The sequence below is a fragment of the Amyelois transitella genome, chromosome 24 (assembly GCF_032362555.1).
Source record: "Amyelois transitella isolate CPQ chromosome 24, ilAmyTran1.1, whole genome shotgun sequence".
In the NCBI taxonomy this organism is placed as follows: Eukaryota; Metazoa; Arthropoda; class Insecta; order Lepidoptera; family Pyralidae; genus Amyelois; species Amyelois transitella.
In genome coordinates, this window is record NC_083527.1 from 5,541,219 (window position 1) to 5,556,857 (window position 15,639).

The 15,639-nt window shown below is 36.9% G+C and overlaps 1 protein-coding gene across 1 annotated transcript; it reads left to right on the forward strand.

Moving 5' to 3' along the window:
• The first annotated feature begins 212 nt into the window (after positions 1–212).
• LOC106135778 (trifunctional enzyme subunit beta, mitochondrial) lies at positions 213–15,510 on the forward strand. The gene is made up of 11 exons (XM_060951324.1): positions 213–448; positions 5,340–5,511; positions 6,192–6,379; positions 7,423–7,610; positions 8,170–8,344; positions 10,157–10,287; positions 11,216–11,317; positions 11,939–12,052; positions 12,793–12,867; positions 13,365–13,442; positions 14,001–15,510. The coding sequence occupies exons 1-11, from the start codon at positions 391–393 to the stop codon at positions 14,133–14,135; spliced, it is 1,416 nt and encodes a 471-aa protein (XP_060807307.1). The 5' UTR covers positions 213–390; the 3' UTR covers positions 14,136–15,510.
• The last annotated feature ends 129 nt before the right edge of the window (positions 15,511–15,639 follow it).

The following is a 15,639-nucleotide window of genomic DNA, read 5'->3' on the forward strand; positions in this document are numbered from 1 at the left end:
TAAAACATAATGTACCTAGTTATATATTAAAAAATGAAATAAATTTTACACGTTGACTTGTATATTAATTATTCGATCATTTCTTGCCGCCAGTTAGTTACATACCGTCCCATCCCATACTAATCACTAATACATAATTATTATTATCTCAGAAAAAAATTAATAATGTTCTGGCAACAAAAATAAAAACGTCAGCAATCAAAGACTTCTGCACTGGCAGCACTGCTATCCAACTGTCACATATAAAGAGGTCATAGTCCAGCTTCAATTAGTTTTCATCGCAGTTTTCATAAAGTTTTAACTCGTAGATTCTATTTTAAAAAATAGGATCTACTGTTGCAGTTAAGTTTTTAGTGGCCAGTTACATCCTATTAGCACGAAAAAGCAAAGATGGCTTCTCAAGTAGCTAAAACCTTCCTTAAAGTACATTCCACAACCGCTAAGTTTGGTAAGCCTCATTTTTCGTATATTACTGTAAAATTAGTACAATTAACGATGTGTATTTGCCAATTGTTCAATTAACAATATTTTGAAGTCGACAGAATATAACTAACATACCGAAGTCTTTAATTTTTCTTGTAAAAAATATTCATATTTTTCAAGTAAACTTTGGACTTCTGTTGAGTTGGCATTGGTACAAATATTTATTAATTTAATGGATCTCTTCCAATATTACAAATAAATTTATCATCCTTATCTGGCAAGTACATCACTTACATAATAATTAAAAAGGCCAAATTATATTAAAAATGTACATAACCCCCAAATTTGTTTCCTGTTTATTTCAGATTTTTATTTTTTTTGATATCTAGGTACCTATATATCTATGTTTTTATGCTTAGCATATATTTCAGAATGTGATAAAAAATATTTTAATGGAATTGGATTCTTATAGGTATAAATTTATAATTTATGTAATATTTGGTTGAAAGTCCAAATCATAAAGTTTAAACATTTAAACTAAATCAATATATTTTTTTTTATTACATTTTTAGCTATATGGCCATGAATTATTTTATATTAATTTAAAATTATTCTAAATCAAATAACTTTTTATCATCAATACAAACCCAATACTTTTTATTTAACTTTATTGCTGTTTTATTTAGTAGCTCTTATTATGTCATTCCAATACTACTTAACTCTCTCTAAAATCTGTTACATAGTTTTTGGTGTGAAAGAGAATGTGTGAGTCATTCTTTCAAACTACCAAATTTATAATATTATTAGGATATTTTATTGTTATACAAATCAAGTTATTATTTTCCTTACATAAATGTTTTGAAAAAATAAATAAATAATTAAATTATCATTGAATAAAAAATAGAACTGTATTACAAAGAGTACTCTTATTCCTGATGGTTTTTACAGTTAGAATTAAGATTCCTTATTAGTTTTTTAATTATCAGTTATCTTGTATGCTTGATGGTTATGTTATATCTTTAAGGTCAGTTGTAACTTAAAAGTACAATTAACATAACATATAATCACATCTGTATCCCCTCAAGGTAGACAGAGCCAACAGTCATCAAAAGGCTGAAAGGCCATGTTCAACAATTTGGCTTAATGATAGAATTGAGATTCAAATAGTTACTGTAAGAAATTGCTTTAGCAATAAGGCAGCCTTTGTACAAGATGAACTGTATAGGTACACTCAATTCAAAAGCCTTTTTTCCCGTCATACAGATTTACAAATACACATATACAACTGTTACAATAAAAGGCATCAGTCTCTATCAGCGTGTCCTTCAGACACAAAGACCTCCTCCAGATCTTTCCACTTTTTCTAGTCCCTTGTGAGTCTCACCCACAAGATAACTGCAGTATGCCATATACTATCTGCCCATCTCCTTCTCTGACAACCTCTCCTCACTGTTTTGTGCTTTCATCTACATATGTAAGGTATAGTTACACATAATTCTGTAAATCATGGTATCTTGGTGCAATAAAGAGTTTTTATTATTATAATAAAATTATAGTCCATAAAAATATAATCCAAAATTTTTTTTTTTATTATTTAAATTTCATATATTTCAATTAATCTGAACAATGTATTCACTCGTCCACATTTTTATACTAAGTTTGGATAGTTGTGAAGTTGACGTTGTTAAAGAAAATGCTGTCGTGCAGTTTGTTACCTGTGCGGCAGTAAACTTAGTTTTAAGTAATTTATTTGACGTCAACCAATGTTGTGAAACCAAAAGATATGACAATTATTAAGAGATATGAAGTATCCCATAATAATGAATAAAATTTTTGAGTTTGGATAGAATGTAGATAGATAGATAAAACTCTTTATTGCACCATAAGAGAAAACATACAAAACAACACAAAGCAGATATAGATGGTACAAAGGCGGACTTATGTATGAATGTAGAAGGGTATTGTTCTCTCTTTTATGCATGCTCCTGATGCACCCTCCACCATTATGCTTCAGAGCGTAGGGTCCCATAGGAATTCCGACTTCTTTATCCAGGTTTCGTCATCCTCAGTTTTTTTAGTCAGAATTTCTTTGGCCTGCTTCTTCAGTAGGCTGGAGGCGGTATGCCTATATTTTTTTTCATTAAGGATAATAAACAACAGTATCATATAAGACAAGTCTTAAACTAAAATTACTTTACAAAATGTTAATAATTGCAATTACACTGTCCACAAATTAAGAACAGATTAGAAATTATTGATAGATAGACAGACACTTTATTGCACCATAAGAAAAAGAAAAATAGAAAAAAAATAAAACACAGGTAATGAGGTACAAAGGCGGACTTAGCGCTAAAGCAATCTCTTCCAGTCAACCTTAGGGTGAGAGGAAATTAAAATAGTAAGGCGATTGGCGCAGTATATATAAAATAAAATGCAAAGTACTTACTTTTTTATTGGTTTATAAATATTACATACAATTGTTTATAATTAATCAGAAAAGTACTAATAATAAATATACCTAATTAAATAATTTAAACTAATATTAATTATTTTATAATAAAAAAAAAAACTATTCTAAATTACAAGCCAAAAACATTATTGTTTAAATTTTGACCCCTAGGAAGGGTTCCCATCACGCAGGCAGCATTCCCGCGCTGTATTGCAATAGCAATACGCTGCGCAAGAAAGCTGCCCGCGCGAGGGTCTCCTGTTGCCTCCCTCAGGCGTTTGCTGAGCGCCTTGTGGAGCTCCCGCGCGCCCTTGCCCCAAGGACCAAGTGTCTCGACACCAAACGGTACGAACTCGTACTGGGTGCCAAGACAACTGTATTTATTGGTCTTGAAGCGCTCCCGGGCGTCCGCCGCCGCACCAGCCTGTTTACTGGTCGCAGGGAGGTAGGACGCCGCCAGCGTATCTGCGCAAGTGGCATCCCAGACCAGCGCGCGACCCATGCGCCAGGGTATCAATGACATCCCGTCGGGGCGCTTGCCATCGTCTCGCACGATCTGGGGCTCAAGGGCCACGGGGACGTCGGCGCTGACAAGCGCCCGTCTCAGGATGTCATTGAGAGCAGCATGGCGGGATTGGCGGCCGGCACCCGAGGAGCAGGCAAGACCATGGTGACCTAGGCGATCAACAGAAACCCCACAAGAGGCACAGCTGTGGTCCACACAGACTTCAGCCCCGACTCTGAGACCGACAGCCACGCGAAGAGTTAGGGGATTTAGAAAAGTTCCTAAAGCAGGAGATGGATAGGCATGAAGCCAATGTCCGGACTCTGGTCTGGACACGGCTAATAGTCTAGCCCTATCTCTGCTAAAGGAATTTTCTAAAAGAGAACTGAAAATAAAATTAGAAGAAATGGAATCCCAGGCCCTTTGGCTTTGTAGCTTGGAGGGAAGATTTGGACTCGGTCCGGTTAGCCAGGCATTTGTGGCCTCATCCAAGCACGCAATCTCGTAGTTTGTAGTCGCAGGGACCTTAAGAATATTACCTACGAGATTAGATGTGCTGTGGATAGAGGACAAGAAAGCCGGCAGGGCTACACAAGAAATTTTTCGGATTCCTAAGCCTCCATTCCTAATTGGAAGGGAGGCTTGGGTCCATGCCTCTTCGCCAAAACTTATGTTGAGTATTAATTCAATTTTATTTTTTAAAAGTTGATCAATAGGTTGGACCAAAGTGGGGTATTTCCAAATAGGGCAACAACGGAGCAGGTAAGTTAATTTTGGTATGAATAAACAGAATTTTAGAACGAATAACGCAGAGTGACTGCTAATTTTGGTGAAATGCAAAGTATAAATATATGTTTAGGTATATTTATAGAAATTATCTTTGAGAATGGAACTTATACATTATTAGGAACAGAACAAAGATTAAAATTATACTCTGATGTCAGTATGGATGTTTGTTACTGTTTCACGCAAAAACTACTGAACCGATTACGATGAAATTCGGTATGCAGGCAGCTTAAGACCCATAGGCTACTTTTTATCCCAGAGTTCCTGCGGGTTTCCATGCGGACGAAGTGGTGGGCGGCCTCTAGTAGGTTTATATTTTTGTTAACCAAATTGCCTGCGTGTTGTAGAAAATATATCGATTTATTATTCTTGTTGAACTTTGGAATCCTTATCTCGACAGCATGGAACTTTTATTTAATGACAACAAAAAATGTTTTGGTGCCGGCAATTACTGCTCCGCATTTTTTTTGTAATAAATTTTTAACTTATAAGTATTTTTTAGTTTTCGCGTAATATCTAAAACGCTTACAAGATGTGATTGCATAACGCACCAAGGGTTACATTTGCACAGGAAAAAAATTTAGTTGAATCCATGCATCATTAGCCTAGCGTCTATGTTTTCCTGTAATTTTTATCGGCGTTCGACTAGCGGAGCTAGCATATTAATCTTTTCACTCCTTATTATTCTCTTTTCTTCTTTCTATCCTGTTGCTGCTTAGCTACAAAAAAGTTACAAACTTTTAATTCAGGAAAGAGATATTTTGTATTCGCTATTCTACAAATAAAATTTCATGCGATACCTATTGAAATATTTTTCACTGTACATTTCAAAAGACAATTTCCGAAGTGCCGTTTTGTTCGTGACACTATAGAATAGGGCCACTCCAAACTAAAGGCGACTAAGGCAAAGACTAATAAAATACTTAGAATTATTGTAGGCGATGGCTTGCAATTGCAACCTGTCACTATTTAAATCTCAATTCCATCATTTGAAGCATACAGCTGAACATGCCTTTGTGTGAACAGTGTTTCCACGACTATGTTTACTCTGTCTACCCCGAAAGGGACGTAGACATGACTATTTATGTATGTACAGTTTTTTTCTTAAATATTTTTGATATGGAAAACAGCCACCACAAGAAAAAAATCATGTTTAACATTTAAATTTCTTTACAGACACAGCAAGGCGCGCCCTCAGTGTCGGAGCGGCCCTCCAGCAGAAGAAGACTCTGCCAGACCGTACCGGGAAGAACATAGTGCTGGTCGATGGAGTCCGCACTCCGTTCCTGGTGTCCTTCACCGACTACCAGAAGATGATGCCTCATGAACTCGCCAGACACGCTTTGTTGTGAGTTTAATTGCAGACATTGTTTATAATTTAAATAAATAAAAGGGATGTATAAAGTCAATACAAATTTTTGGGAAACTGTGTCATAGAGTACCCGAAACCACCGAGCTTGCATGAAGAGAGTTGTGAATGTGGATGAAGCGAAGGAAGTATGCAGAGATCGTGGCATGTGGAAAGAGGTAGTCTCTGCCTACCCCTCCGGGAAATAGGCGTGATTTTATGTATGTATGTATGTAACTGTGTCATAGATAGAATACCCTTTATGTCAACATTGTTCGTGATAAATACATACACATTGCACATTCACCCTTGTTATTACAGTTAATTATGTATGTAATCAACAAATGTGTATTGAGGTAATGTACAAAAGGCGGCCTTATCGCATTATCCAGGCAACCCACTAGAACATTTTGTGAGAGAGAATTTTTTGCGTTTGGAACCTCTGTTTCATATCAAATTATTGCCTAAATTTATTTTAATTAAAATCCAAACCTAAATAATTTATTTATATTTTAGTTTGTTGTTTTTTTTTTTTATTTAGGTAGATTTATTATTAGTTTAGTTTAGAAATTGTAATAATCACATTTTGTCAACATAAATTAATTAATAAATAAAAAAAAAACATTTTCAAAATTTTAATGTTATATCCCATGCACTAATTCCCTTATACAAAATTCCAGGGGTCTCCTTCAAAAAACTGGCATCGACAAAGAGATTATCGACTACATCATATACGGCACGGTGATCCAAGAGGTGAAGACTTCCAACATCGGGCGCGAGGCGGCGCTGGCGGCCGGGTTCAGCGACCGCACTCCCGCGCACACTGTCACCATGGCTTGCATATCGTCCAACCAAGCTATTACTACTGGTAAGTGTTTGATATTATCACCTACGCGCCTTCGTCCGCGTGGAATAGTTATTTTGGGCATCATTGAAGCCCTCAAGGATGAATAATTTTCCCCGATTTTTTTTTCACATTTTCCATTATTTCTTAGCACCTGATAGTTGCAGCGTAATGTTATATAACCTAAAGCCTTCCTCGATAAATGGTCTATTCAACACAAAAATAATTTTCAATTCGAACCAGTAGTTCCTGAGATTAGCGCGTTCAAACAAACTCTTCAGTTTTATAATATTTGTATGCATAGATATCTTCTATGTCTAGAAGTGACCATGGTAGCGAAGCAAATAATTCAAATTTGCTGACGTACTTCGGGGCTTGGGGTCCGTTCGAGGCTCAAAATAGTCATTGGTACCTATGTACATGGTACCAACTTGTCCATCCGCTATCGCTACAATACTACCACGTTTTTAATTCGCTTTGGCAATGTTCGACGGCGCAGAAAACTTATTAAAAAACAATCTTATTGCAAATGCATCAAACTTAAAATCCAAAAACAAAATGTCTCCTGCTATCTCGCTCATAATGGTAGTACAAGCGGACAGTTCAGTTCGGGGGTTTAAATGGCGCGCTCTGATAGGATTGTAAGCAAATATTTTCGCCCCATACAGAAATTAGACTTCTGGTCTGGAAGAAAGAACGGTGTAACTAATAAAAGTAGTAATGCTGTATTATTCTGGACGAGTTTTTAAACGATATAAATATTGACACCATTTTTTTTATATTTATTTTGAATAACTTATAAATATTAACTCCAAACATAATACGATATTCCTTTATTATTGTTATGTTCATCATAATAGCAGTTATAAACCTGCTCGTCGCGCCGTTCCATATTATTTTAATATTGCGATGCTCCAACAAAGGGCAGCCCAACAAAATATTGTACATATTTATAAGCAGTAACTGTAATTCATGTACTCTACGATTCGAATAAAGATTTTGAATTGAACATAAAAGTACATACAAATTCACATAGATGGCGCTGTACATAAACCTTACATCTCCAGGTATCGGCATGATCGCAGCCGGCGCGTACGACGTCATAGTGGCCGGCGGAGTGGAGTTCATGTCGGATGTGCCCATCAGGCACTCGCGCAAGATGAGATCTCTGCTGCTGAAGCTGAACAGAGCAAAGACGCCCGCGCAGAGGCTCTCCCTCATCGCGACTATCAGGCCGGACTTCTTTGCTCCTGAGGTGAGTTGTAATGGTACTAATTATCTTAATTATATTAGCTTTTTTTTTAGGTTTTTGTGTGAAATGATTTGTAAGTTAAGAGATTAAGGCGAAACGTAGTGACAATAAGGCCAGATTGCTTTGATCTCGAGGATTTCGGTAAAACAAAATCTTATTAAATATATATATATGATAGCTGTGCCCGCAACTTCGTCCGCGTGGAATAGTTATGTTGGGCATCATTGAAGCCTTTAAGGATGAATAATTTTCCCCGTTTTTTTTCTCTCAAATATACCATTATAATTCTTTGCTCCTTATAGTTGCAGCGTGATGTTATTTTTCTCTTTCTTCCTCGACAAACGGTCTATTCAACGCAAAAAGATTTTTTTAATTCAAACCAGTAGTTTTTGAAGAATAGTGACAGGTTGCTAACCTGTCACTATTTGAATCTCAATTCTTTCATGAAGGCCAATCTTTTTAGCAAAACCGTTAGCTCTGTCAACCCCGCAAGATATATAGACGTGATTATCTATAAGAATTTATGAAAATATTTAATAAATAAATCCGTTTTCCCTCTCAGCTGCCGGCGGTAGCGGAATTCTCGAGCGGGGAGACCATGGGTCACAGCGCGGACCGACTAGCGGCTGCATTCGGCGCCTCCCGCCAGGAGCAGGACGAGTACGCGCTGAGGTCCCACACGCTGGCCGCGAAGGCGCAGCAGGCGGGCTACTTCACCGACCTCATTCCTGTCAAGGGTGAGTCGCTTTTTAAATACATGTATATATATATATATATATATATATATATATATATAGATATATATATTGACTTGTGGCGTATAGACTTCGCCGCAGTGTATATATATATTTATATTTTATATATATATATATATATATACTGCGGCGAAGTCTATACGCCACAAGTCACAAAAATAAAAAATTAAATCACGCGACGCTATCAGTCAAAAACAGCGAAAAACCTAAATCGCGCAAGCAAAGATTTCACGGATTGGAGCTATATATACAACCTCCGACACAACATCGTCTGTCGCGCGGTTCCCCAGGCATGACACCTAGCCTGAAGAATCTATATGCTTGATATATCAAGAAGCTGAATCATCGCTCCGGCTACACAGTTAGACACCATTTAATGAGCCTTAAGAAAAGTCAGGTCAAGAGTACCCTAAACCGGCAGGATATGTACAAAGTGACGAATGTGGATGAAGCGAGAAAAGTGTGCAGGGATCGTGGCGCGAACTACCTCTGCCTACCCCCCGGGGGGACAATGTAAGAGATGTAATTATGTAATGCTATAGAACAGGGATAATATTACCCACTAAGGTCCCACACCATGCTGTGAAGGCGCAACAGGTGGTATATTTCACCGACCTTAATCCTGTCAAGGGTGAGTCGCTTTTTAAATAGCTAATTTAATGAGAGAGTGAAAAACGTTTTTTGGCATATAAATTGAGCTATCATTAATAATATTATTGATCTTCAGAAGTCGGTCTTTTTAGAAAGACGATGGATATTTTTAATGTCATACTAGCTTTTAGCAGCAGCGTCGCCCGCGTTATTTAGGCGCCATCTACAAAAAGCGACTAATTTAACGCCATCTACAATAAAGCGTCGAAAATAGCACCACCTTCAAAAAGCGACGAATCTAACGCCACCTACAATCTACAATAAAGCAACGAAAATAGCACCACCTTCAAAAAGCGACGAATCTAACGCCACCTACAATTTACAATAAAGCAACGAAAATCGCACCACCTTCAAAAAGCGACGAATCTAACGCCACCTACAATCTACAATAAAGCAACGAAAATAGCACCACCTTCAAAAGCGACGAATCTAACGCCACCTACAATCTACAATAAAGCAACGAAAATCGCACCACCTTCAAAAGCGACGAATTTAGCGCCACCTACAAAAGAATGCAGGTTCGCAATTCCAACGGGCACTATAGTTTTACTGACTAGACTGTATATAATATATATACTTGACAAATCAAGAACATTAATGATTATGAGTAGGGAGAGTGACCAGTGAGATGGCAAGTGACAGAAGTAATTGAAAAAAACTAACGTACTGTGCCGACCCCACTTAAAGTTCTCTGTCAAACCCAATGGTTGACTGGTAGATGATGCCTCTAGCATTAAGTCCGCCAATTGTGCTATACATTTGTATTTTCTGGAATTAAGTTTAAATCAATGTGGTTCCCGGCACCAATACAAAAAAGAATAGGACCACTCCATCTCTTTCCCCATGGATGTCGTATAAGGCGACTAAGGGATAACCTTACAAATTTGGATTCTTTTTAGGCGATGTGCTAACAACCTGTCACTATTTGAATCTCAATTCCATCACTAAGCAAAATAGCTGAACGTGGCCATTCGGTCTTTTCAAGACTGTTAGCTCTGTCCGCCCCGCAAGGGATATAGACGTGACCATATGTATGTAAATAAATAAATAGTACACTAGTTAGTTCGGAATTTTGGGCTAGTGTTTATAAATACCTGTATTTAATTATTTGATAGTCCTATCTTAAATGTAATGTGACGGCAGTGGACGGCAAAGACGGGCTGGTGGACAAGGACAACGGCATCCGCGTGTCGACGCCCGAGCAGCTCGCCAAGCTCAAGCCGGCGTTCGTCAAACCGCACGGCACTGTCACCGCCGCTAACGCTTCGTTCTTGGTAAGTAACAATATTATTTAAATGTCTTTTTTCTGTTCTGGGTCCTGGATGTTTATCAAATTCAAATTCAAAATGTTTATTCATTGTTATGGGACACTTCATATCACTTAATAATTGTCTTATCTTTTGGTTTCACAACATTGGTTGACGTCATCTATATAATAAGTATGTATTATGAAGTAAAGTACCGTTGAGTTAGTTATCTCGTAACACAAGTCTAACTGCTAACATACTTGGAGCCTAACTCAATCTGTGTAATCTGTCCCTTATATATTTTATTATTTCTTTTGTAACATTCAAGTTACAATCTATACCTAAGTACCCACAAATCCGCTGAAAAAGTGTCCGAATTAAACAAATTCGTTCGTCCGTTCGAAAGTGGATCTCAATGTATTACGTCGTAGTGCGTAATCAAGATGTCGGTTCAAATCCCATCTCAGACATGTACCAATGACTATGTTCGAAGTTACGTACATTAGTTTAAGAGCTAACTGATGCTCTGAATCACCTAATTCAGGATCATGGTCAAATGACGCAGTTTCATATTGCGGAGAAAACTTTTATATTATCTCTTGACTTGATTTTTCAGATTACTAATCCCACCGCTGCCACCATTTAATGTTCAATTGTGACTAAATACATACATTAATCGGGTATTTATACCTAGCGGGGTAGAAAAAGCCACCAGTCTCAAAGAGGATGGCTTCATAGTGGAATTGAGAATAAGATACTGATAGGTTGCTAACCAATTGCCTTTAAAAATAATTACATGTTTAGTCAGTCCATGCGAGACTGTTAGTTCTGTCTGCCTATCCGATAAAGTCGCAATTATATGTATGTATGTAAAGTACGGGTTATTTAATTTAATAATAAATAAAACACTTTACAAACAGCCTATGTAATTAATATATATTATTTTTTCCCTCAGACTGACGGCGCGTCCGCCTGCCTAGTGATGTCTGAAGCCAAAGCCAAGGAATTGGGCCTCAAACCGAAGGCCTACCTCAGGGACTTCACTTACGTCGCTCAGGTAACATATAGTCTTATTACGCAGTCTACTTGTCATACGCAATCATATACACATAAAAATATTATTTAACTATCGACCCACCCCGGCTTTGTACAGGTGACATTTATAGATATAAAACTTTCTCAGAAAACCGTGTTTCCAACATTTCAATCAAGGGCTTTTCGAGATTAGTGCATACATTCGTACATATAAAATAGGGGGACTTGTATAATACTTGTATAATAACTTATAATTTGTAGTAACTAGATTACATTTCACGAATATGTGTAAGAAAGTACATAACTTTTGTAAGATTAAATACAACAATAAAATACAAAAATCACGTCTATGTTCTTTGCCGGATAGACAGAGCCAGCAGTCTTGAAAAGACTAATAGGCCACGTTCAGCTGTTTGGCTTAATGATAGAATTGAGATTCAAATAGTGACAGGTTGCTAGCCCATCGCCCAAAAGAGGAATCCCAATTTTATAAGCCTATCCCTTAGTCGCCTTTTACTAAAGCCATGGGAAAGAGAAGGAGTGGTCCTTATCTTTTTTTATTGGTGCCGGGAACCACTGACACTTGATGCAAACATGCAATATATATATATATGTATATATAAATATATAAATTTTATTTCAGGACCCCATCGACCAGCTCCTCCTGGGCCCCGCGTACGGCATCCCCAAGATCCTGGAAAAAGCGGGGCTCCAGGTCGGGGACATCGACACCTGGGAGATACACGAGGCTTTCGCGGTAAAATCCTTTGAACATTCATACATATTTAAAGTCACGTTTATATCCCTCGTGGGGTAGACAAAGGCAACAGTCTTGTAAATAATGCAGGTCCCGGGTTCGAATCCCTGCCAGGGAATGATGAGGGAAATGAACTTTTTCTGATCTTGTCCTAGGTCTTTAAGTATTTATTATAAAATATAGTATCGTTGAGTTAGTATCTCGTAACATGAATCTTGAATTCAATTCGAGCCCAACTCAATCTGTGTAATTTTTCCGGTGTATATTTATTTATATGTTTAATAGCTGTTGCCCGCGATTTTGTCTGCGTGAAATTAGGTACTCAAAAATATAAATGGCGACCCCCTGTATCGCCCCCTAAGAGGGGGAGTGCTAAAAATCTTTGTATACCAGTTTTAAAAATACATTAGTCTCATTCTAACTTCTATGAATATACTAAAACTACATACCATAATTGTTTTTTTTGATGCTTGTACTTTGACGTTTTGAAGAAAATGTTAAAAATAATAATTTAAAACAAATAAACGTCAGTGGAAATATTAATTAATAAACAAGGTATTTCCGTCCTGGTAAAGGGTCAGGTCAAAAGTACCCGAAACCGCCGAGCTTGCATGAAGAGAGTTCTGAATGTGGATGAAGCGAAGGAAGTGTGCAGAGATCGTGGCAAGTGGAGAGAGGTGGTCTCTGCCTACCCCTCCGGGAAAGAGGCTTGATTTTATGTATGTATGTATTTCCGACAGGGTCAAATCCTGAGCAACCTGAAGGCTTTGGACTCCGACTGGTTCGCGCAGACTTACCTCGGCCGCAAATCTAAGGTAATGTATTAAAATATTACTTTCTTATTTATTGTTACTCTTTTAAACATAGAAAGAATTTTGACCAAATTTGACCATAACGTAAATTAGTATTGGTGAACACTCAACTTGGTACATACATATAATCATACCCCTTGCGGGGAAGACAAAGCCAACAGTCTTGTAAAGACTGAAAGGCCACTGTTGAGCTGTTTGGCTTCATGATGAGATAAGATCTTCATAGTGAAAGGTTCCTAGTCAATCTTAGCCTCAGGGAAAGGCTTAATAACATGGGATTCTTCTTTTAGGTGATGGGCTAGCCGCCACCGGTCATTAAGCCATACGGCTGAACGTGATATTTTAGTATTTTTCAGACTGAATCAAATAAGTGACTATACTATATGTATGTATGTTTAAACATATAAGTTAGCACAAGAATAAGAAACAATGAATTTATATTTTTAAAGATTATTTGAACCTAACAATATTTTGTGTAATATTCATATATTTTTCTTAAGGTTGGCGCTCCCGACTTGAAGAAGTGGAACGCGTGGGGCGGATCGCTCTCTATTGGGCACCCCTTCGCTGCCACCGGGGTAAGTTTATTCTATTATTAATTTATATAAACACGTCTATATCCCTTGCGGGGTTGACAGAGCCAACAGTCTTGAAAAGGCTTATGACTTAGCTGCACGAAGCCTGTTCAGATGTTATGTTTGACTTAATGATAGAATTTGGATTCAAATTATAACAGGCTGCAAGCCAATCATCAAAAAAAAAACTCAAAGTTAATAAGCTTATTCTTAGTCTTAAACGACTTTTACGACATCCGTGGGAAAAAGATGGAGAGGTCTTCTTTTTTTGCAATGGTGCCGGGAACCGCACGGCACACGCCGAGTGTCAAACTAATGCAACTATTTTTGGTGCATGAATGTAATTTAAAATTCACTGATTCCAATTTATATTTAGGTTTAATCCTACCTAGCTCAAGCACCAGTTCTCTCCACTATTAGTTTTACAACAGAAGTCTGTACTTACCTATAATTCACCTATGTGGAGAGAAAATAAACAAATTTTTAATTTTTTAATTTAATTTTTAACCAAATAAACGATTTTTTCTTTGTTTCTTTCTATGCAATCGTGCGATGTGTCAGGTGCGGCTGGCGATGCACACGGCGCACCGGCTCGTGCGCGAGGACGGGCGCGTGGGGCTCATCTCGGCGTGCGCGGCGGGCGGCCAGGGCGTCGCCATGCTGCTCGAGAGGCACCCCGACGCCACCGTCGATTAGATATATCGGGTATCTAAATATATATATATATATGTATATGTAAATACTGCCCTGGTATAACTAAAATGCCGTTATCTGCCAAATTCTTGTTTTAAGTAAAACGTTAAAAATTCGGTAATTAAACTGATGCCATTCATCAATGAGAACACATATTTATGACTTAAAGGTACCAAAAAGTCGTATATACAGATCGAAAGAGATTTTTTTTTTCTTATTCTACTGGTAAAAAAGGTGAAAATCCTGATGTCAGATGTATTTTAGTTATACCACGGCAGAATAATAACCCTTTCAGCGTTCGAACAGATGTAGACGATTTTAAAAATTTTGCGTTCCATTGTTTACGCGCACGTGACGTACCTATTTTTAGTGTCTCGGTGTTCACGGATCGTTTGTTGTTTCGAAATGTCCGAGATAAAGGTGCGTTGTGTGCGCGTTTATACTTGTATTTACAAACAAATGTAGCCCTTTTTACCTCGTGATCTGGTATTTGTGTAAAACGAAATTTAAGGAGAATATAGCATTAACCATGCCTGTATCTCAGTAAATCAATTAAGAGAAAAACAAAAATTGTGTAACAAATAAATTTCGAGTCGTTAAAATTAAAATTGGCATTTTTAAGACATCTTTTGCGATAAATCTTGTGGCGTGGAAAGGGTTAGAATTACTTTATCCGACTGCGAGTAGTGGAAAATTATCATTTGTATCTATGTCCTAATTTATAAAACAATATAATCGTTGTTAAGTTTCTTCAATTTGTTCAACAGGTTTTACAAAAAGGGAAATTTTTATCTTCTGCCCAGTAATATTACCCGGACATTGACTAAATCATTGTCTTTCAAGTTTTAAGAAAATAATATTCCAGGGACTATCCACGAGTTCCCTGACTGAGCGATTTATTATTATAACTTATTAATCAAATTAAAAATATTGCAATTTTTCAAATAAGTACCACAAAAATTAATGGTTACTTTTTGTCGCTCTACGAGGCCACCTGTAGTATCTAAATATTGTTGTCACATGACAAATACGCCAGTGTAAAAAACACTGCATATTTTCATAGATTTTTTTTTCATAAATCATTAAAAATATTTATTGCATATACATAGAAAATAAATAAAAAAAACTGCCCAATGATAGTGTAAAAAGTATAAATGGGAAAACTAAATAATCATTTTTAGAATCTATAAGTTTCAATTTAGATGTTTACCAACCTTTGGGTTTTGAGAAAGTGTACAGCTATATAAATTAGCTATTTTATAACCGTTGATATGTATTTAAGTGTAATCATTTTAGCGTCATCTATTTATTTGTAGTGTGCCTAAAACGTAAGAGATTTTGTAAAATGATTGTTATGAATAAAAGCTAGTATATTTTATTTTCTTTTTTTTTTTAAACTAACCCTGTTCCCATCATGGACGATTCCCTCCATAATTTCGTAACGCTATCTGTTTTCAAATTGTATTTTTTTTTTTTTTTTGAGGTAGTCGAGAGAAGAAGACATTGT

Coding starts and splice junctions, on each gene's coding strand:
- LOC106135778 (XM_060951324.1), top strand. CDS start 391: ATGGCTTCTCAAGTAGCTAAAACCTTCCTTAAAGTACATTCCACAACC. Junction 5,512..6,191: donor CTCGCCAGACACGCTTTGTT/GTGAGTTTAATT, acceptor ACAAAATTCCAG/GGGTCTCCTTCAAAAAACTG. Junction 6,380..7,422: donor CAACCAAGCTATTACTACTG/GTAAGTGTTTGA, acceptor TTACATCTCCAG/GTATCGGCATGATCGCAGCC.